Here is a 22571-nt window from a genome sequence, read left to right as displayed (position 1 = left end):
CCTTCACCATGCTGTTAAATTTATATTATTTTTTATTCACATTACATTTATTTGAAAATGAAAGAGATTCTAACACCATTAATTGCTTTAGCACATTTAGAAAGATCAAAAGGTTTGATTCCAACCCTCATCACGCTATTAAATTTATATTATTTTTTATTCACATTACATTTATTTGAAAAAGACATTACCATCTATTTTGACATGGCTATTTTTATCCTAAAGCACTTTTTATATAAGAGCATAAATGCTTTTCTTACAGGATTAGCAATGTACAAGAAGACACGCAAAACCCCACATAAAGATCCAGTTGAATTGGAGGAATTTTGAAGTATTTTCCAGTGTGAAAGGAAAGAAAACGAAGGCAAAGGCACATGCTTGCCAAATTTGGACAGGCGTCAAACCCGTATCGTAATAAGGCAAATGGGCTTCATTCAGCAGCAGCCATGTCTACCGTCTCCACCTGATGACTATAAATAATACAAGTGCTGGCCCGTAATTTCGCTAGTGACAGCTGAAGAAGAACGAGAGACTAAAATTGCTGGTGTCAGTTGAAGAACAGCGAGAGATCAAGCATCGAATTCCGATGAAGGCCATTTATTTCTATCTGTTCATCGCAGCGGTCGGACTCGTCCTCATCTGCAAGGGCCCTCGCGGATTCTCGGACCACAGCTTACACCGCCGAGTAGGACCTGGCAGGCGCATCAAGCTCCGATCCTCTTTTTCAGTTTCCCACAACAATATCAGCAGCAAGCATGAACCTGTCGCATTCGATCCCTTGATCGCGGAAATCGAACGCCGCAGGGACGACAAAGAGTGGGAAAGGCATTATCTCGAGCAACAGCAATGGCAGCATAAGCCGGCTCCTGCGGCCGAGTCTCAGCCGGAATGGGAAGAGTACATGAACGCAGAGGATTATGTCAATGACGAGGATCGCTTCAATGTCTCCTACAGGTTAATCACATTGTTTCCTAAAGTGGATGTCAACCCCGCCGACGGGTTTCTGAGTCTCCAGGAGCTTAAAGATTGGCATCTAGCGCAAGCTCTTAGCGAGATAATGCACCGGACGGATCGAGAGATGGAAAAGTATGATAAGAATAAGGATGGTCTTGTTTCTCCCCAAGAGTATCACCCTCCATCTTGGGTTCATGATTCAGGTATGCATTCTTTTATTATTCGCCAAAACAGATTTGTTTACCACCAAATGCTCTTTATTTCTACTAGAAACCAAACCACAACCAAACCACAGACCAGTTAGCTAAATGTCGTGCTTTTCTTTTGAATTGGATCTCAGGAATCATAAGAAATGATACAGCTCGTATGCCCCCCTCCCCCCATTTTATCTCTTTCCATCTGTTAAATGACCTAATAAAAATAATCACAACCATTGCAACAAAATAGTTGGGTGATCCCCAGGAGGAACGCTACCATTTCGTCGTTGCCCAGCTTAAACCATCAATAATCACTTAATAGCAAAAAATGAGAAAAATATCTTTGTACTAAAATCGATGCCACTTTACCAATAGAAAAAATAGGATTCAAGGCGCGACGGACCGCAAAATTTCAACCACTGCTATATTACCTCTCACAAAAAGGCTAAATATTGTTCAGGAGCAAGAGATTGCCAACTGCTCACTTAACCTGATCAATGAAAGGAGGATTAACCAAACTATGTTAACCTTCACCACCTATGGCATCCTAACCACAGATATTGACATCGCTCTCCAACATGGGAGATTAAAGCTTGTCGTTTTTGGTATGAGGTCCAGGAGGTTCATGTACATTACAATGCTCACTTCTGCCTCTTCCATGGGATTAACCAACTAACTCCCTGTTAGATTTTGAAGCCCTAGGTGGCTAATGTCCTTATGATCTCAATTAAACAAGTAGATTCCTGAATTTAAGTAATACTGAAATTAAATTTCAGACCATAGCATCAATCAAACATAGCTAGAAATTAAACATTGGAGGCATAAAAATTAATTTCCATACACATAGGTAATTACTCCTTCAAATCAGGTCTTCATTCATTCGAAAAAACTTACAAGGAAGCCTCCACATGCTTCCCAAGAAAACAACTTATATGGATACCGAAAAAACACCCTAAAACTGAGCTTGTACAGTATGAAAAATTCATAAATAGCAGAAAATGTACAAACTGTGCGACAGTTTGTATGGGTTGTACTGATCTGTTTGTGTAACTGTATGGCTTGTATAGATCTGTCTGTATGATGGTACAAACTTCCATATGGGCTGTATGGAAATGTATGGACTGCTGTCTTGAAGTTAAAACTGTGTGCTGCCCTGGAAAGCCTCTTCCTTAGCTGCTTGCGCTCTCTCTCTGCTGTTCAACTGCTCAAGTGTGTGTGTAAAAACCTCTGCCTTGTCCTGTCTTTATAGTTTTAGTGGAGAATCTATTTTTGAGATTACTGCTAGTATAAGTGCAATTTTAGACTCAACTGCTAAAAATAAGACTTAATCTTTTACTAAAGTCAATTACAAAATATATTTTCTTTTCTAATATTATTATTTCTTTTCAAAGATAACTCTTTTGAAAATATCTCGAACTATTTCTCGCATGTCATTGAACATGTCTGGAAGTTCCTATCCGAGCTATAATTCTCAACACTCCCTCTTAGCGAAGAAGGAATTTACACTTATCTGAGTTGTCTCTAAACACCTCAAACATCCCTTTTGCCAAGGGCTTGGTTAGAAATTTAGAATATCAATTACATTCTGATTCGTGGGAATATGCTAGAGTTTCAACTTTCATTGTTCCCTTTTGAATCTTGTCTTGTATCAAGTGATATATGATCTTTATATGCTTGGACCTGTCATGAAACATTGGATTCGTAGAGAATTTGATACAACTTTGATTATCATGGTAAATGAATTTCAGCTCCAACTCTCGATCAAACAATTATGCAAGTAACTTGCAAAGCCAAAATGTCTCACAACTAGCACTACTAATTGCCATGTATTCCACTTATGCTGAGCTAAGTGCCACTGAAGTTTACTTCCTACGAACCATGATACCATTTGTTGAAAATGTAGCGTGCAAGGTCTTCTAGCTTGTGCCTTAGCCAGTGAAGACCTCGAGTTGTCCTCAGGAGATAGACTCTAGTTGTGGTGAGTTAATTTCTAGTTTATGGGAATAATCATCACGAGTTCATGCTTCAGTTAAGTGGAAGCCTTCATTAGTTTGACTACAGGATTGGTTGGCAAATTGAGTTTAGTTTAGGACGAGTTGGGACTTCATTGATTGATTGAAGGAAGGACGATATATAACTCCAGTGATGATTGGAGAGAGAACCAGTTTGACTCAGTTAACTTGTCAATCACAACTCAAGTTCTAAATTTGTACTCGCCTAATTTAGCATGGATCGAATCTATAAAAGAGGAGGACAAAGGCACAAGGAATACACAAGTTTTGTGCACAAAGGTTTGTGACAAGATAGAGCTCATAGGTCGTGAGAGAGCCAGTGGAGAGCGTAGCTAGCTTATGCCTTAAGTAATAGGAGATCACAAGTGCACTAGGATTTGGGAGCTGGGATCAAGGGTTGGCAAGGCAAGTCCAAGCTAGATCAGCAGGAGAACAAGTATATTCTCAGAGGGACAAATTATTTTGTAATTGATTCAATTGTTCAAGAACAATCAATAAAAGACCACATCACAGAGACGGGTTTTTTCGTGTTGGGTTTCCAGAGAAAAATAAGTGTGTCAATTTGTGTGATTATGTTTTTATCTATGTTTATTCCGCTGCTTACTTGTGTTAAGAAATTTCGTGTCTTGGTGAATGAAAGTTAGTTTTAGATTGTTCATCTATGTAGTTGTAGAGTTTCGTGGAAATTTAACACCATTGTTGATCTTAGGCCTACTCAATTTGAGTCTGAATAACCCTGCAATTTCTTCACCATCTCCATGATATCTCAAACAATATTCCATTGTGCCCCTCAAATATATGAGCACATGTTTTGCTGCTACCCTATGCTCTTGTCTTGGTTCCACTATGATCTGACTCAAGGTGTTCACTACAAAACATATATTTGGCTTGGTGTTGACCAAATACGTCAAGGAACTTGTCAACTAGTTGTACACCATGGGTTCCACTAACTTTGAATTTGAAGCTGGACCCCTCTTCAAATTAGTGATTATAGGTGTGGCCATAAGTTTGCAATCCTTCATTTGAAACCTCTTTAACTGCATACTTATCCTACCTAAGGAAAATATCCTTTGGTCTCTACCAAATCTCTAACCCCAAGAAATATGCATCAAGTTGATGTCCTTCATCTCGAATTTTGTTGCCATGTTTGCTTTGCACCCAGTAACGAACTTCTTTACAATTGTCAAAATTAGGTCATTTACATATAGCACCAAAATAAGTAGATCAATATGAAGTTTGAACAAATATATAATATAAATTAGAATCTACTTTGCTTTTAGTGAAACCCGTACTCTGTACATATCCAATAGTCCTGAAATACCATGCTCTTAGTCCTTACTTGAGTCCATACAAGGATTTCTTAAGCCTACACACATGGGACTCCTTCCCATGTACCTTAAAGACCTGAGGTTGCTCTATGTACACTTCTTCCTCAGTGATCCCATTGAGGAAAGTTGTTTTCACATCCATTGAAGTATCCTCCACCCCATAAATGAAACAAGGACATAACAACTCTAATAGAAGTGTATCTAGTGACTAGAGAAAATGTCTCCTCGTAGTCCACTCCCTCTGTAAGAGAACCCTCTTGCCAAAAACCTTGATTTGAACTTCTTAATGCTACTATCTATGGCATGCTTGATCTTGTAGAGCCACCTAGAACTCACAACTAACTTTGCCGTTAGACTTGTTACTACGCCTCAAACATCATTCTTCATGATGGAGTTGTACTTCTCCACCATTGCATTTGGCAAACCTGCTAGTTTTCTACCTTCTAGAAATTGGAAGGCTTGGAATCTAGAATGTTGCTCATCACTTCCATATAGTCTAGAAACTTCTTCGGAAGTTGCTCTCTCTGAAAGTACTCCTAGGAGTCTCAACATGCTTTTGAGCATCTCGCAATTCTTGATTGAACCATCGGGGTTTCTTGATAAAACTAGATGGGGCTCTTGTATTCCTTTCTTCTCCTAAAGGCTATTATAATGTTTTGGAAATCAAAGGTGACCTTGGCTCAACCTTCAAAGCTTCCTACTCCTTATCTTCTGCAATTGGAATAGGCTCATGGGACTCCTAGTTGCAAAGTATTCCTTAAACAATGCTACAAGCTATGGGACCACTGGTCTACTACAAGTCTATATATTAGTGATCAACATGATCATTTCTCATGATGATCAAACTCAGTTGGTTGAGTCTTGACTCTCAAACTTTTCAACTCCTTGAGTCACAAACTTCCTAGCTAATTGAGTGACTTGAGTCTCAAACTTATGAAGGTGCTCTGCCCTAATATGCCCAATTACTTCATTTGGTGCTCTACATGGCTTTACATGGCCTCCTATCCCAACCAAGTGTTGTTTTAACCTGTAAATACCCCCTCCTTCATTAGATTTTTAGCAATATTTGCAGATCATTTTGTCATCAATCATATCACAATGAGCCCATGCAGTGTCCTTGGCTTTTCGAGGCATGGTGGCTACTACTCAGCCCAAATTCTTTATTGTTCCACTACTCTAGCAAAATCTCAACACTCTCCAAACTCACAATGAAGCTCACAAAAAATCCAAGTGAGATATGTGAGGCAAATGAGAGGGGAGACATCTTTTTAAAGGATTGGATGGGTTGTTTTTGGATGGGAACAACCCCTAGTTTCCCATAAATCCTCTTGAAAAACCAAGAAACAACCTTTCGTGGGGTCCACGATTGGCCTAGCAATAAACCGACTAGTTTATGGGAAAGTCGACTGGTTTTCTCATAAACTAGCTTGTTTAAGGCTGTTCATACCCAAAAAACACCTCCCATCCCTAGATGACTCAGTTTTTCAACCGATTTGATGGCGCGGCCTAATGAATTGGCCAGTTTGATTGGTTTACGGCTACCCACAAGCAAAGCCTTGATGTTGGGGGCTCCAACTTGGTCCTCTTCTCTATCAACACATTGATATAAACTTGATAACCAAAGATGCAAAAATGACTCACCTTTGGCTTTACATCATTGAATGCTTACTTTGGTGTCTTATCCTCCAAGATCCTATGAGGACACCAATTTTGGATGTGGATTGGTGTGTTGCATGCCTCTGCCCAAAGAAACTTCGAGAAGTCTTGGTCATGTATCATGGCCTTAGTAGCCTTTATGATGAATCAATTATTTTGCTCTGTAAAACCATTGTGTGGAACTTCATACTCCCTCTTGATTCCTGCCTCCTTGCAAAAACTCTTGAACTCTGTAGATGTATACTCTTCCCCATTGTTTGACCTCAAGACTTTGATCTTTTTCCTTGTCTGGTTTTCAACCAGAGCTTTGAACTCTTGAAATTTGCCAAAGACCTTCACCTTTGTCTTTCATAGGTAGATTCAAGTTTTGTGAGAAAAATCATTCATAAAGGAAACATAATAAATGCTTCTTGTTATTGACACTACTGACATTAATCCACAAACATCTAAATGTACTAGGTCTAGAATCCCCTTAAACCTATATTTGTTGCTTGGGATAGCAACCTTAACATGCTTATAGAGTGTGCACCCTCTATAGACACCATGTTGCTTAACAGTGAACTTTGGAAGAGTTGTCACTGTCTCTCTCAGAATAGGCAACACCCTGTGATGCGGATGTCCCATCCTCTTGTGCCATAACTCGCACAATATGTCATTGTTATGTACCAATTCTTGAATAGGTTCACCTTGCAACTTGTACAAATTACCTTCTCTAACCCTTATCACTTGAGCTGCACCTCGGCTAGAATCCTTTGGCCTGATGAAGACTTGCTAGTTCTTGAATTGCATTGCAAAGCCCTTATCCATGTTAATTTTAGGTATGTTCTATGCTTAGAGCAATTTATTTCAATTTTCACAGTTAGCTCAATATCTTTTCCAGATTAGCAATCACATCAACATTAAAGTAAATTGCAGATAGAACATAAACATAGATTGCAGAAGACAAGCCAAGACAAGAGAACACAAGATGTGGCGCTAGCCAGAGACAAACCCCAATGTGGGGAAACCCTCGATCAATTCTTCTTATATGTTCTTCAATAGTTCAACACACAGAGAGAGAGAGATAGTACATATATAACAGAGGTCACCACTTTGACTTGTCTAAGTAAGAGCGTAGATCATCTCTAAGTAGATGATACATGAGGTAGTTGAACTCAGTTGAAGACATGCTACTTCAATTGATTCTCCCAAGTGACTCCATCACCATGCATTGTGATGTACATCGTCATCACGCTCCACCTCACTGTGTTGCACCATGCTGCACCCATCATCACTATGCTGGACCTCATTACCCTACTGCAGTACGTTATGCTGCACCTTCCTATACTGCAACATCTTGCTGTCCCTTATCATCTTGCTGCACTCACCAGTGCTGCCTCATACTGTACCTCACTGTACTGCATCATGTACCATTGCTGTACCATGTTGCCACATTGTTGTCCCATGTGGCATGCTGTACCATGTTACCATACTACTGTCCCATGTTACCATACTGCTGCCCCATGTACTTGCAACATCATGCTTGCCACCATGTGCTTGCTGTATGTTAAAATTGGCAACTAGGGCCAAACTCCATGTGGGTCATCTTATTTATGGCAGCTGATATTTTTCTTGGATCCCTGTCATCAAGAGGTGTAGGATTGATCTAAAGATCATCCAATTCCGATAAGTATTCATGGAGTTATGAATTTATTTGCGTTATAAGACAATTCGTCAAGGTCGGCCAACAACCAAATAAAGCCCACATGTGCTCAACGTTTTAGTATAAATAGAGGTGGCTTTCAAGTCATTTCAACACACACTTGGGATCTCTTCCTCTCTCTACTTGTCTTTGGGTTTTAGTAGGAGGAGAGATCCTAAGGAATAATGTTGCCCTGATCCAGAGGGTAGAAAGCCGAAACTGTCAGAAAAGCTGGAATTGCCGGAAAAGTCGGAAAAGCCGGAAAAGCTAGAACTACCGGAAAAGACGGAACTGCCGGGACTGCCGGAACTGCCGGGAACAACTGGAACAGCTAGAACTGTCGGGAACTGCCGAAACTGCCGGAGCATCTGTCTCCGAAGGAGAGCAGCATGCAAGGGACAACTAACTAACATTGGGACAGTTGTATGGTACTTAGCAGTAAATACACCAAGCATGCAATGTTACAGCTAGCATGCAAGGGACAACTAGTATGCAACAACAAGCATGCTAAGGACAACAAGCATGCTAGGGACAACAAGCAAGCAAGGGACAACACGCAAGCAAGGTGTAGCCAACACATAGGTCAGGATGACAACATGGTGCAACAATGGCACATAATGCAGTACAGTGATGGGTACAATCATGATTAATGAAGCATGATGAGATGCAGCATAGTGATGATGGGTGCAGCATGGTGCAACGCGGTGAGGTGCAGCATGATGACGAAATGCAGCACAATGATAGGTGAAGGAGTCACTTTGGAGAATATGTATCATCTTCTTAGAGATGATCTATGCTTTTATCTAGATAAGTCAAAGTGTTGACTTCTGTTGTAAACGTACTCTCTCTCTCTCTCCGCTGAACTATTGAAGAACATATAAGAAGAAGTGATCAAGTGTTTCCCCACATTGGGGTTTGTCCCTGTTTAGCGCCACATCTTCTGTCCTCTTGTCTTGGCTTGTCTTCTGCGATTTATGTTTATGTTCTATTTGCAGTTTACTTTAATGCTGATGTGATTGCTAATTTGGAAAAGATATGGAGCTAACTGTGAAAATTGAAATAAATTGCTCAAAGCATAGATCATACCTCAAATTAACATGGTATCAGAGCTGAGGTGAAGACAATGGCCAAGCAAGAGTGAAAGAGCAATCACTGAAGACAGTTGGGAAAGGACAAACGGATCAGTGGATTCCTCGTCCCTCTTCAAATTCACCAAGGGTGAAGTCGAAGCAGAGAATATTATCAGAATGGCGCAGTGGAAGTTTCTGATGGCCTACCTAAAGATCACTTGATTGGGAAGTCCGGATCTAAGGGTGGAAGGAAAGGCAGATGCCTTGGTTGCAAAGGAGTGTCCGAATGGCAGAGACACATCTCTTGATGAGGATAATAATCATTCCAGGGACATCTTCAATGATCAAAGGAATGACAGGTAATGCAGGCCATCAAGGAAATGGCCGACTCTTCATAGAAAGCAAGGAACCCCAGGTATGAAGAATCAAATGTTGTTTCTGATAAGATAAAGAAGTGTTATCTTGTATTGGCCCTCTCCTTCAGATTCTTTGGGAATCTGACTTATAGATTGTAGTGCTTCAAGGCACTTCATCGGATAGATGGGTGCACTCTCTAATTTGGTAAAGATGGAAACAATCGTGGGATTATACTTGGAGCCGATGCCACCTATCCCGGAAAGGGTGTAGGGAATGTTACCCCTCAATTGAATGAGGGTAACTCGATTCATTTACAAAATCTCTTTTATGTGCCTGATCGCAAAAAGAACCTAGTGTCCATCTCGGAAATGGAAGTCAAAGGTTTCAGGGTGGCAGTCATCGATGGAAAGGTATGTGTTAAAAAATAGAATTTTCAAAGGTGCTTTTTCTCATGGGTTTAGGGTTGGCAATTTGTATCAAGTTGCAGGGTGGTCCATTGGGGATCACATCAATTGACATATCGCATCAATAGCACCGGAGGTCTACCTATGGGGCCCTATTCGATGTGAGTCAGATGGTGATAGGGATGCTTGAATTCAAGAAGAGCATGAAGGTACATGTCTGAGATGTACTGAAGGAAAATCTTATAAGGGGACCATTCCCCTCATGCAGTAGGTCCACAGGTTTGGAACAACCCAAGGAGTTTGAGATTCATGATCGGGAATCTCATGTATACAGGTGGAAGAAAGCCCTCTATGGCTTGAAGCAAAACACCCCAAGCGTAGTATGAGAGGATTGATAGTTGTCTGATGAAGCTGAGATTCACTAGGAGTGAAACCGATCCAAACCATTACCCGAAGGTTGTGGATGATAGACCTCTCATACCGACACCTTATGAGGACGACCTATTTTTGACAGGTGCAGACCCTTTCATTTGCAGAAGAGGGAGTTGGATTCCGGATGTGGAATGATAAACTGCAAGGCTGTGACTACCTCGAGGATTTTAACTTTCAGAAGTTATATGGTAGTGATGTCGCACCAGATTTGGGAAATGCCTCTGAGTTTCATAAACTCAATTCGCGTTGATGTTCTTGGTGAACTTCTGTCCGGACATGTGTTTTGCAATTAGCATGGTGAGCTCATATTTGGTTGAGTCTCACTTGATTGGTGCCAAGAATCTTCTGAGATATCTTCGGGGCACATTCTCTCATGGATTGAGATACACTGCCAGAAATATGAAACTTCATGATTATTCGAATGTTGACTGGGTAGGCAGTGTGGAGGATCACTAGAGCACTTCTCAGTGCTGGTTCTCTTTGGATTCTGCTTTGATATCATGGATGAGCAAGAAGCAGAAGTCGGTTGCTATAAGCACCGCCGAGACCGAATACATAGCTACGGGTATGATCTCGTGTGAAGCTCCATGGTTGTAGAAGCTCTTAAGTGAGCTGTTTGTACACATGATGAATACCACTGTGATTCTCTGTGACAACCAGAGGGGGGATTCGATTATTGAGGAAGCCCATATTCGATGATTGCTCCAACATATAACATCAGATACTGCCTTATCTGGGATATGGTAAGTCGATGAGCGAGGAGGCTCCATCGCATTGAGATTGATGTACAAGTCACAGACATTTTGTCAAAGTCTCAGGGAAATGTCAAATCTGTGACTTTCCCGAACGATTTGGAGTTGTTGAGAGACCTTCTTATAAGGGTCCTGCATGTTGCATGCATTGAGCTCTGGGAGCTCTGGGGGGCTTGGGGTACTTACTGGAGCAACATACGACCACAGGGCGACTCACCCTCCCTTGGTGGTGCGCTATGAACAAGAAGATTAGTTCTTCTGCGGGCCGGGATGATTAGTTCTCCTGTGGCAACTGTGGAACAGGATGATTAGTTCTCCTGTGGGCCCGGATGATTAGTTCTCTTGTGGAAATTGTGGAACAAGATGATTAGTTCTCCTGTGGGCCAGGGTGATTTGTTCTCCGTGGCGACTATGGAATAGGATGATTAGTTCTCCCGTGGGCTAGGATGATTTGTTCTCCGTGGCGACTGGAACAGGATGATTAGTTCTCCTGTGGGCCAGGATGATTAGTTCTCCGTGGCATCCATTGACAGGATGATTCGTTCTCCTATGGATAGGATGATTAGTTCTCTTGTCAAGGCATCCTACCCATGCAGTCTGGGACTTATGGGAAGTACCTCTCATCTGATCGATGAGTAGGGAAATGAGGATAGGGACCATAGTAGTACTATCGATGGACGCATCGCTGTATCTACCGTACTCCCTATGCTAGGATGACCTCCATTGATCTGGGATCAGTATGAGTGGTTTGAGACACTCTCTTGTGACATTGATCTGGGATCAGTATGAGTGTTTTGAGTCACTCTCTTGTGATATTGATCTGGGATCAATAAAATCGACTTCAGGTCAGTAAGAGTGATGTGACACACTCTCTTCAGATGAAACTGACGTCGGGTCAGTAGAGAATGGTATGAGACATTCTCGATCAATTATTCTTCTTCATGGTTCAACAGATCAGAGCAGAGCATAGCAGTGCAGGGCACTGATGGTAGAGATAGTACAGTGGGACATATGGATCAACAGATGGAGTTCTCCCTAGTTGAGAGGGAGTGTTAAAATTGGCAACTAGGGCCAAACTCCATGTGGGTCATCTTATATATGGCAACGAATATTTTTCTTGGATCCCTCTCATCGAGAGGTGTAGGATTGATCTAAAGGTCATCCGATTTCGATAAGTATTCATGGAGTTATGAATTTATTTGCGTTATAAGACAATTCGTCAAGGTCGGCCAACAACCAAATAAACCCCACATGCGCTCAACGTTTTAGTATAAATAGAGGTGGCCTTCAAGTCATTTCAACACACACTTGGGATCTCTTCCTCTCTCTACTTGTCTTTGGGTTTTAGTAGGAGGAGAGATCCTAAGGAATAACGTTGCCTTGATCCAGAGGGCAGAAAGCCAAAATTGTTGGAAAAGTCGGAATTGCTGTAACAGCCGGAAAAGCCGGAAAAGCTGGAAAAGCCGGAAAAGCATGAAATGCTGGAACTGCTGGAAAAGCCGGAATTGTCGGGACTGCCGGGAATTGCCGGGAACAGCCGGAACTGCGAAAACTGCCGGAGCATCTGTCTCCAATGGAGAGCAACATGCAAGGGACAACTAACTAACATTGGGACAGTTGTATGGTACTTAACAGCAAATACACCAAGCATGCAATGTTACAACTAGCATGCAAGGGACAACTAGCATGCAACAACAAGCATGATAAGGACAACAAGCATGCTAGGGAAAGCAAGGGACAACACGCAAGCAAAGTGCAACCAACACATAGGTTAGGATGGCAACATGGTGCAACAATGGCACATAATGCAGTACAGTGATGGGTATAGTCATGATTAATGAAGCATGATGAGATGCAGCATAGTGATGATGGGTGCAGCATGGTGCAGCGCGGTGAGGTGTAGCATGATGACGAAATGCAACACAATGATAGGTGAAGGAGTCATATTGGAGAATCAGTTGAAGCAGCATGTCTTCAACTGATCTCATGTATCATCTTCTTAGAGATGATCTATGCTCTTGTCTAGATAAGTCAAAGTGTTGACTTCTGTTGTAAACATACTATCTCTCTCTCTCTCTCTCTCTCTGCAGAACTATTGAAGAACATATAAGAAGAATTGATCAAAGGTTTCCCACATTGGGGTTTGTCCCTGGTTAGCGCCACATCTTGTGGCCTCTTGTCTTGGCTTGTCTTCTGCGATTTATGTTTATGTTCTATCTGCAGTTTACTTTAATGCTGATGTGATTGCTAATTTGGAAAAGATATGGAGCTAACTGTGAAAATTGAAATAAATTGCTCTAAGCATAGAACATACCTCAAATTAACACTGTACCTTGCTTACTATATTGCTGTCCCAATTGTATTGCTGCTGTCCCATCACAGTTGCTGTCCCAATTGTGCCATGCCATAGTTGTTGTTCCAATTGTATTGCTGCTGTCCCAATTGTGCCATGCCATAACTGTTGTCCCAATTGTGCCATGCCATAGCTGCTGTCCCATCTTCCCTTGCTGCACCTTGTGACCTTGCTGTCATATCTTCCTTGTTGCCAACACACCATACAAACGCTGTGATTGTCACTTCATTACTGCTGTAATTTCTGGGACTGGTTAGGGCACACAACAGTCCCTATCCTTCCTCAAATCTGGCCCAGAATTGCCCTCGTGAAATGCGGCCTATGCTAGTGTAAACCCTCTGCCTCCATGCTGAAGATGAGAGTATAACATGACCCCAAAATAGCCCACGCTGTCCCATGTATCTTTGCTATAGGTTACGACCCACACATCAAACCCAAACAACCCTCCTCTACCTCGGCCCTCTAGGAAGATATCTCGACCCTCCTAACAACAATTCGGCCTTCACATATGACCCTGAAACAACCTCCAAAAACCCACGTTGTTCGTTCTTCCTTACTGCGGCTAGGGCAGGATAGATTTGAGTTTTTGGGCAGCGTGAATAGGTCTTCTTCACCATGCTATGTCTCTCCTTTAGGCAACGTAGAGGGTAGGTTGGGTAGTGTATAGATTCTAGAATCAGGGGTCTTCTTCCTTGGATTGCGGCTAGATCATCCACTTTAGGACTGCAGCTAGGGCATCCTTTAGGATTGCGGCTAGGGCATCCTTCTCCTAGATTTCTCTTCCACTAAAACCCAAAGCAAGTGGAGAGAAAATCAAGAGAGGAGTGTGTGTGAAATGACTCTCAAGTCATCTCTTTTTATACTAAAATGTTGAGCACATGTGGGGGTTATTTGGTTGTTGGCCGACCTTGACGAATGGTCTTATAACACAAATAAATTCATAACTCCATGAATGCTTATCGAAATCGGATGATCTTTAGATTAATCCTACACCTTTCGATGAGAGGGATCCAAGAAAAATATCAGCTGCCATAAATAAGATGACCCACATGGAGTTTGGCCCTAGCTGCCAATTTTAACACTCCCTCTCAACTAGGGAGAACTCCATCCGCTGATCCATTTGCCAGATTGTACTATCTCTGCCATCAAGTGCCCTGCACCGCTTTGCTTTGCTGAACCATGAAGAAGAAGAATTGATCGAAAATGTCTCATACCATTCTCTACTAACTCGAAGTCAGTTCCATATGAAGAGAGTGTGTCATAACACTCTTACTGATCTTAGATCAGTTCCAAGAGAGTGAGTTATGTAACTCTTACTGACCCGAAGTTAGTTCCAATTGATCCCAGATCAATATCAAAAGAGAGTGTCTCAAACCACTCATATTGATCCTAGATCAATGGAGGTCATCCTAGCATACGGAGTATGGTAGATATAACGATGCGTCCATTGATAGTACTACTATGGTCCCTAACCCCATTTCCCTGCTCATTGGCCAGATGAGAGGTACTTCCCATGAGTCCCAGACTGCATGGGTAGGATGCCTCGACAGGAGAACCACTCATCCTGTACATAAGTCGCCACGGGTTATCACAGGGGAAGGTTGAACCATTCACCCTGTACACAACACACCATTTGGGGAGGGTGAGTCGCCCTATGGTCGCTTGTTGCTCCAAGAAGTACCCCAAGCCCCCCGAAGCTCCCAAAGCTTAATGCATGCATCATGCAGGACCCTCATAAGAGGGTCTCACAACAACTCCAAGTCGTTCGGGAAAGTCACAAATTTGACCTTTCTCCGGGGCTTTGACAAAATGTCTGTGACCTATACATCAGTCTCAATGCGATGGAGCCTCCTCGCCCATCAACGTACCATATCCCAGATAAGGTAGTATTTGATGTCTATATGCTGGAGCAATCATAGAATACAATATTCTTGAATTATTGAATCCCCTTCTGGTTGACACATAATATCACGGTGGTATCCATCATGTGTACAAACAGCTCACTAAAGAGCTTCCGCAACTAGGTAGCTTCACACGAGGTCATACTCGTAGCTATGTATTCGGTCTCAGCAGTGCTCAAAGCAATCCGTCTTCTGCTTCCTGCTCATCCAGGATATCGCGCAGAACCCAAAGAGAATCAGTGCTCTTGAGATCCTCCACACTGCTTGCTCTGTCAGTATTCGAATAATCATGCAGCTTCACATTTTTGGCAGTGTATCTCAATTCATGAGAGATTGTGCCCTGAAGATATCTCAAGTGATTCTTGGCATCAATCCAGTGAGGCTCAACCAAATATGAGCCCAACATGCTAATTGCAAAACATATATTCGAATGGGAGTTCACCAAGAACATCAATGCTAGTTTGAGTTTGTGAAACTCAGAGGCATTTCCCAAAACCGGTCCGACATTCCTACCACATAACTTTTGAAAGTTAAGATCCATCGAGGTAGTCATGGGCTTGCAGTTCATCATTCTAAATCCAGAATCTAACTCCCTCTTACTTCTGCAAATGAGAGGGTCTGCACTTGTCAGAAAGAGGTCGTCCTCAGAAGGTGCCGGTATGAGAGGTATATCATCCACAACCTTCGAGCAATGGTTTGGATCGGCTTTACTCCTAGTGAATCTCAACTTCATCAGACAACTATCAATCCTCTCATACTAAGCCCGGGGTGTTTGCTTCAAGCCATAGAAGGCTTTCTTCCACCTGCATACATGAGATTCCCGATCATGAATCTCAAATCCCTCGTGTTGTTCCAAACCTGTGGACTTGCTACATGAGGGGAATGGTCCTCTTGTAAGATTTTCCTTCGGTACATCTCAGACATGTACCTTCATGCTCCTTTTGAATTCAGGCATCCCAGTCACTCATATCAGGTAGGGCCCCATAATAAGTAGACCTCTGGTGCTATAGATGAGATGTGACAACTGACATGGTCCCCAATGGACTTCCTGCAACTTGACACCAATTGCCAACCCTGAACCCATGAGTAAAATCATCTTTGAAAATTTCATTTTCAAACACGTACCTTTCCATCGATGAATGCGACCTTGTAACCTTTGACATCCATTGCTGAAATGGACACCAGGTTCTTCTTGCGATTAGGTACATAAAAGAGATTCTTGTAAATGAATCGAGTTACTCTCATTTAATTAAGGGGTAACATTCCCTACACCCTTTCTGGGATAGGTGGCATCGACTCCAATTATAATCCCATGATTGTTTCCATCTCTACCAAATTAGAGAGAGCACCTTTCTATCCGATGAAGTGCCTTGAAGCACTACAATCAATAATCCAGATTCCCAAAGAGTGTGAAGGAGAGGTCCAATATAAGATAACGCTTCTTTATCTTATCAGAAACAACATTTGATTCTTCATACTTGGGGTTCCTTGCTTTCTTTGAAGAGTTGGTCTTTTCCTTGATGCCCTGCATTACCTGTCATTCCTCTGATCATTTGAAGATGTCCTTGGAATGATTTTTATCATCACCAAGTGATGTTTCCCTACCTCAGACACTCCTTCCACCCATAGATCTGGACTTCCCAATGAAGTGATCTTTAGGTAGGCCATCATAAGCTTCCGTTGTGGAATTTTGATAATATTCTCTGCTTCGACTTCACCCTTGGTGAATTTGAAGAGGGATGAGTAATCCACTGATCCTATTGTCTTTTCCCAACTGTCTTTGGGGATTGCTCTTTCACTCTTGCTTGGGCTTTGTCTTCACCTCAGCTCCGATACCATGTTAATTTTAGGTATATGTTCTATGCTTAGAGCAATTTATTTCAATTTTCACAGTGAGCTCAATATCTTTTCCAGATTATCAATCACATCAGCATTAAAGTAAATTGCAGATAGAACATAAACATAGATTGCAGAAGACAAGCCAAGACAAGAGGACACAAGATGTGGCGCTAGCCAGGGACGAACCCCAATGTGGGGAAATCCTTGATCAATTCTTCTTATATGTTCTTCAATAGTTCAATAGAGAGAGAGAGAGAGATAGTACATATACAACAGAAGTCAACACTTTGACTTATCTAAGTAAGAGCATAGATCATCTCTAAGTAGATGATACATGAGGTAGCTGAACTTAGTTGAAGACATGCTGCTTCATCTGATTCTCCCAGGTGACTCCATCAACATGCATTGTGCTGTACATCGTCATCACGCTCCACCTCATTGTGTTGCACCATGCTGCACCCATCATCACTATGTTGGATCTCATTACCATACTGTTGTACCTTATGCTGCACCTTCCTGTACTGCAACATCTTGCTGTACCTTATCATCTTGCTGCACTCACCAGTGCTGCCTCATACTATACCTCACTGTACTGCATCATGTACCATTGTTGTCCCATGTGCCATTGCTGCACCGTGTTGCCACATTGTTGTCCCATGTGGCATGCTGTACCATGTTACCATACTACTGTCCCATGTACTTGCAGCGTCATGCTTGCCACCATGTGCTTGCTGTACCTTGCTTACCGTACTGCTGTCCCAATTGTATTGCTGTTGTCCCAACACAGTTGCTGTCCCAATTGTGCCATGCCATAATTGCTGTCCCAATTGTGCCATGCCATAGCTGCTGTCCCAATTTTCCCTTGCTACACCATGTGACCTTGCTGTCCTATCTTCCTTGCTGCCAACACACCATATAAACGCTATTGATTGTCACTTCATTATTGCTGTAATTTTTGGGACTGGTTAGGGCACACAACAGTCCCTAACCGTCCTCAAATATGGCCCAGAATTGCCCTCATGAAATGCGGCCTATGCTAGTGTAAATCCTCTGCCTCCATGCTGAAGATGAGAGTATAACATGACCCCAAAACAACCCACGCTGTCCCATGTATCTTTGCTGTAGCTTACGGCCCACACATCAAACCCAAACAACCCTCCTCTGCCTCGACCCTCTAGGAAGATATCTCGGCCCTCCTAACAGCAACTTGGCCTTCACATATGACCCTGAAACAACCTCCAAAAACCCACGCTGTTCGGTCTTCCTTACTGCGGCTAGGGCAGGATAGATTTGCGTATTTGGGCAGTGTGAATAGGTCTTCTTCACCGTGCTATGTCTCTCCTTTAGGCAGCATAGAGGCAGGTTGCACATCATATAGAATCAAGGGTCTTCTTCCTTGGACTGCAGCTAGATCATCCACTTTAGGACTGCGGCCAAGCATCCTTTCCTTAGATTTCTCTTCCACTAAAACCCAAAGTGAGTGGAGAGAAAATCAAGAGAGAAGTGTGTGTGAAATGACTCTCAAGTCATCTCCTTTTATACTAAAACGTTGAGCACATGTGGGGGTTATTTGGTTGTTGGCCGACCTTGACGAATTGTCTTATAACACAAATAAATTCATAACTCCATGAATACTTATTGGAATTGAATGATCTTTAGATCAATCCTACACCTTTCAATGAGAGGGATCCAAGAAAAATATCAGCTGCCATAAATAAGATGACCCACATGGAGTTTGGCCCTAGTTGCCAATTTTAACAATCCACCATGACCAAAATTAAAAGCAATTTTTTCTTGAGACTTGGAACAAATAACACATGCCAAAATCTAAATAATTACCTCACTTGAGCTAGAAGGGAATAGTACCAACTCCTGTGATTAGGTACTTGGCATCATATCCAAGCTCAACTTGCACTCTCAAGTTTTGCATCTTCATACTAGAAAACAATTGTCAGGTTGATATCATATGTTGAGACACCCCACTGTCTACATACTATGCATCCCTTAGAAATGTGCTAGTAGAAAGGAAAGATATCATCGAGAAGTCCTTCTCAAACTTGGTAGCAAACTCATTCATTTGAGTTTATGCAAAGACTACTACTTGCTTATGTTGCTTCCCTTTACCATGCATTGCTTAGAATCGTGCTAGTAGAAAGACAATATATCACTGAGAAGTCCTTCTTGAACTTGATGGCAAATTCATTCATTGGAGTTTATGCAAAGACTACTACCTGCTTCTGCTACTTCCATTTACCCTTCTGCTTCGTTGGACATTGTGATGCATAATGACCTTGTTTATGGCAAATGGAGTGGTTGATTTTACTCAAAGTTCTTCTTCCTTGACTGTATGGTTGACTACTCACTCTTTTCCTTACCCTTGCTGCGTCCTTTACCTATGCTCTTATTTGACTGATCAAATAGAATGAGGTTCTCATCAACACCATTTTTGCTAGTCTTTGACTCCATTTGAGTCTCCTCCTAGATACAATCATCCCAAAGCTTTTCAAAGTCAGATTGTTTTCTCGAGCACAAATACCTTTGGAAAATGGTTCCCATGAAGCTGGGAGACCATTTTGTGCCATGTTCACTAGCTTTGCATCTACAACCTTATCCTCAACTGCTGCAAGTTGATCACGAATTTGTGTGATCCTCATAAGTTAACTGGTGACTATGTTTGATCTGGTCATCTCTATGGATTTGAGTTTGTTTTGCAATATCATCTTCTTGTTTATATTTTGATTCTGAAAAAGACTAATTGGGGCATTGAACATCTCCTTTGCTCTAGTCTTTTTGGATACATGAGGGATTAGATGGCCTTTTATGGAGTCCAAGATCATTTGGTTGGCCTTCACTTCCTTTTTGTTGTGAACTGCTAAGTCTTGCGGATCTGTAGGCAAAGTCACAACATCCTTGACAATCATAGCAATAATTCTCTTTTAGTAAGAGTGTAACTCTCACTTTACATGCTATGAAGTTTGAGGCACCATCCAATCTACCCTCAGACATGGGGTTCGTTGTTGCCATCTCTAAGATTTATTGCACAAACTCTCAAATCAAAAGAGCTTTGAAATTCTCTCACTGGTGGTCCTTCTTCCAAGTAATAAATTTAAAGCTGCAAATCCTAGAGAATCTCAATCAAAGATCATGTTTTGGTAGCATGTTAGAATTTCAAGTCCTAGATGACTAATGTCCTTATGGTCACAATCAAACAAGTAGATTACTAAATTCAATTAATGTTGAAATTAAATTGCAGACCATAACATCAACCACACATAGCTAGAAATTAAACAATGAAAGCATAAACATTAATTTCACATACACAATGGTAATTACTCCAAATCAACTTTTCATTTATTTGAAAAAAAACATACAAGGAAACCTTCACATGTTGCCCGCAACCTAAGAAAACATGCTCGGATACCAAAAAACACCTTGAACTAAGCTTGTACATCTTGCTAGAAAATCTAGGAACAACAGAAAATTGTTGTACAACCTACAAGACAGTTTGTACGGTATGTTTGAATGACTGTACGACTCGTAGGGATCTATTTGTACGACGATACAAATTTTCATACATAGTATAACCTGGAAAACCTCTTTCCTGCTCTCTACCGCTTAATGTTAAAATTTTGATGTTCTATGCTGTAACAATCACTTATTACAAAACTTCTTTGTGCTGCAATATCAGTTAAGCAATTGTAGATAAACCAAATGCACAATGGAAGACAACCAAGAATAGAATGAGACATAGAGAATTTAGGCCCAATGACTAGGGCAAAACCCACAAGGGGAAAACCCAACCAGATGCTTTTTTCTGTTAGATATCAATTGTTTAGCAGAGATACAAAGTACAATGAGAGATCAAGAGAAATAGTAAGTTCACCCAAATCTGAACAAGCTATAGCATGAAGATCACTGATAGCAACAACTGATGCAAACGCTGAATAAACCTTCAAGTTCTACTCTTACTCTCCAAGTCTCTCTTCCTCACAATCTTCTTCAAGTCTCTCCAACTCTCTCTCTCAATTTTGAATCCTTCTTTCGCAATGCACAAATAGCGAGGGGAGAAGATATGAGGCACACACACACACACACACACACACACATATATAGGAGCACTGAATTCATGCCATAAAGGAGGAGCATGCCTTAGAGTAACTTGTTAAAATTGGCAACTAGGGCCAAACTCCATGTGGGTCACCTCATTTATGGCAGCGGATATTTTTCCTAGATTCCTCTTGTCGAGAGGTGTAGGATTGATCTAAATATCATCTGATTCCGACAAGTATTTATGGAGATATGAATTTATTTGTAATTATTTGACAAATTGTCAAGGTCGGCCAGCGACTAAATGTGTGGCACAAATCATATAAATACAAGGGAGATTGATTCATTTCAAATCATCTCATCATCTCTCATTCTTCTCTCTCTCCTTGTATGATTGGGTATACACAAGGAAGAGGATCTTTCACACGTGGGAAGCAAGAAGACGCAGGCTGAAAGAGGAAGCAGGAATTGTTGACTGCGTTGACCGAGTTTGACTGAGGCAGCTGAAGGCATCTTTAACTTGCGTTGACCAAGCGTTGACTTATCAAGGGTTTGGTTTTGGTGTGGCTGCCTCTCCCAGGCAGGCCACAGATTTTGGCACAAAAATCGAGGCAATTCATCCACATGTTTGATCAGCGTTGACTGCCCTAGTTTTGGGCAGCAGGTTGACTTCAGTCAACAATAGTTTGACTGTGTTTTTGGGGCTGTTCAAGGGTTGTTTCTTCAAGCTGATTGAGGGCTAGTTGACCGGAAATTGACCAAGCATATTGGAGGTCAATTTTAACTCGTTTGACCAAGTTTGACTTTGCTGATATAGGGTTTGCTGCTGCTGATATAAAATTACAGAATTCTGATTTTGTACTATTTCTCTCTGCTGAACTATTGAAGATAAAAGAAGATTTGATCAAAGGGTTTCCTTGCATTGGGGTTTGTCCCTGGCTAGCCGCCACATCTTGTGTCTCTTGTCTTGGCTTGTTTTTTGTTGATCGTTTAATGTTCTATCTGCATTTTACTTAATGTATATGTGATTGCTAATCTGTGGCTAATAAGAAGAAAAGAAGTAAACTACTCTAAGCATAGAACATACCATAATTTAACATAACCCCTATGCCAAATAGGGAAGAGTAATTTAAGCCATTATGGAGAGAGGCAACACATGCTTTCATAGGAGGAATCTCGCATGCCTTGACAAGTGTAATTCATGCCCTTTTAGGAAGTGTAACTCATGACATTAAGGAGAGGGGGTAACAAATGCCATTTAAGGAGAGGTACACATGCCTTTGTAACTTATGCATTTAAGAGAGAGTGTAACATATGCTTTAAAGAGTGCATAAGAGGAGTCTTTTATGACATGCCTTCAATGAGTGTGTAAGAGGAATATGGCAAGTCTTTAATGAGAGAGTGTAACATAGAGTCATGAGATACATTAAGGAGAGAGGGGTGTGAAGTATGAAGGTAAGGTGGCTGGAATTTCTTTTTGATAATAATATAATAAGGATAATGACATTAGTAATGATAATATTGATGATTGAGTCAAAATTGAACTATTATGATTGATTAATGATAAGTTAAGTGATTTTCTATCAAC

At 41.5% G+C, this 22571-nt stretch overlaps 1 protein-coding gene across 5 annotated transcripts in view; it reads left to right on the top strand.

Annotated features, from left to right (window-relative positions):
- The first annotated feature begins 288 nt into the window (after positions 1-288).
- Positions 289-22571, top strand: part of LOC149143566 (Calcium-binding EF hand family protein) — an 80616-nt gene continuing 58333 nt past the window's right edge. For 3 of the 5 annotated variants that reach the window (XR_016264154.1, XR_016264153.1, XM_089447097.1), the window contains exon 1: positions 289-1157. Coding sequence is in view for 2 of the 5 variants with exons in the window: in XM_089447097.1 (XP_089303223.1) it covers positions 587-1157 (571 nt within the window). In the remaining 3 variants the exon portion in view is untranslated. The remainder of the gene's footprint in view (positions 1158-22571) is intronic. The other 2 variants (XR_016264152.1, XM_089447096.1) reach the window with 1 other exon arrangement.

Source organism: Pinus tabuliformis, chromosome X, assembly GCF_031772625.1.
Source record: "Pinus tabuliformis cultivar Carrire ecotype Pingquan chromosome X, CPIR1, whole genome shotgun sequence".
Lineage (NCBI taxonomy): Eukaryota > Viridiplantae > Streptophyta > Pinopsida > Pinales > Pinaceae > Pinus > Pinus tabuliformis.
This window is presented reverse-complemented; position numbering and strand designations above follow the sequence as displayed.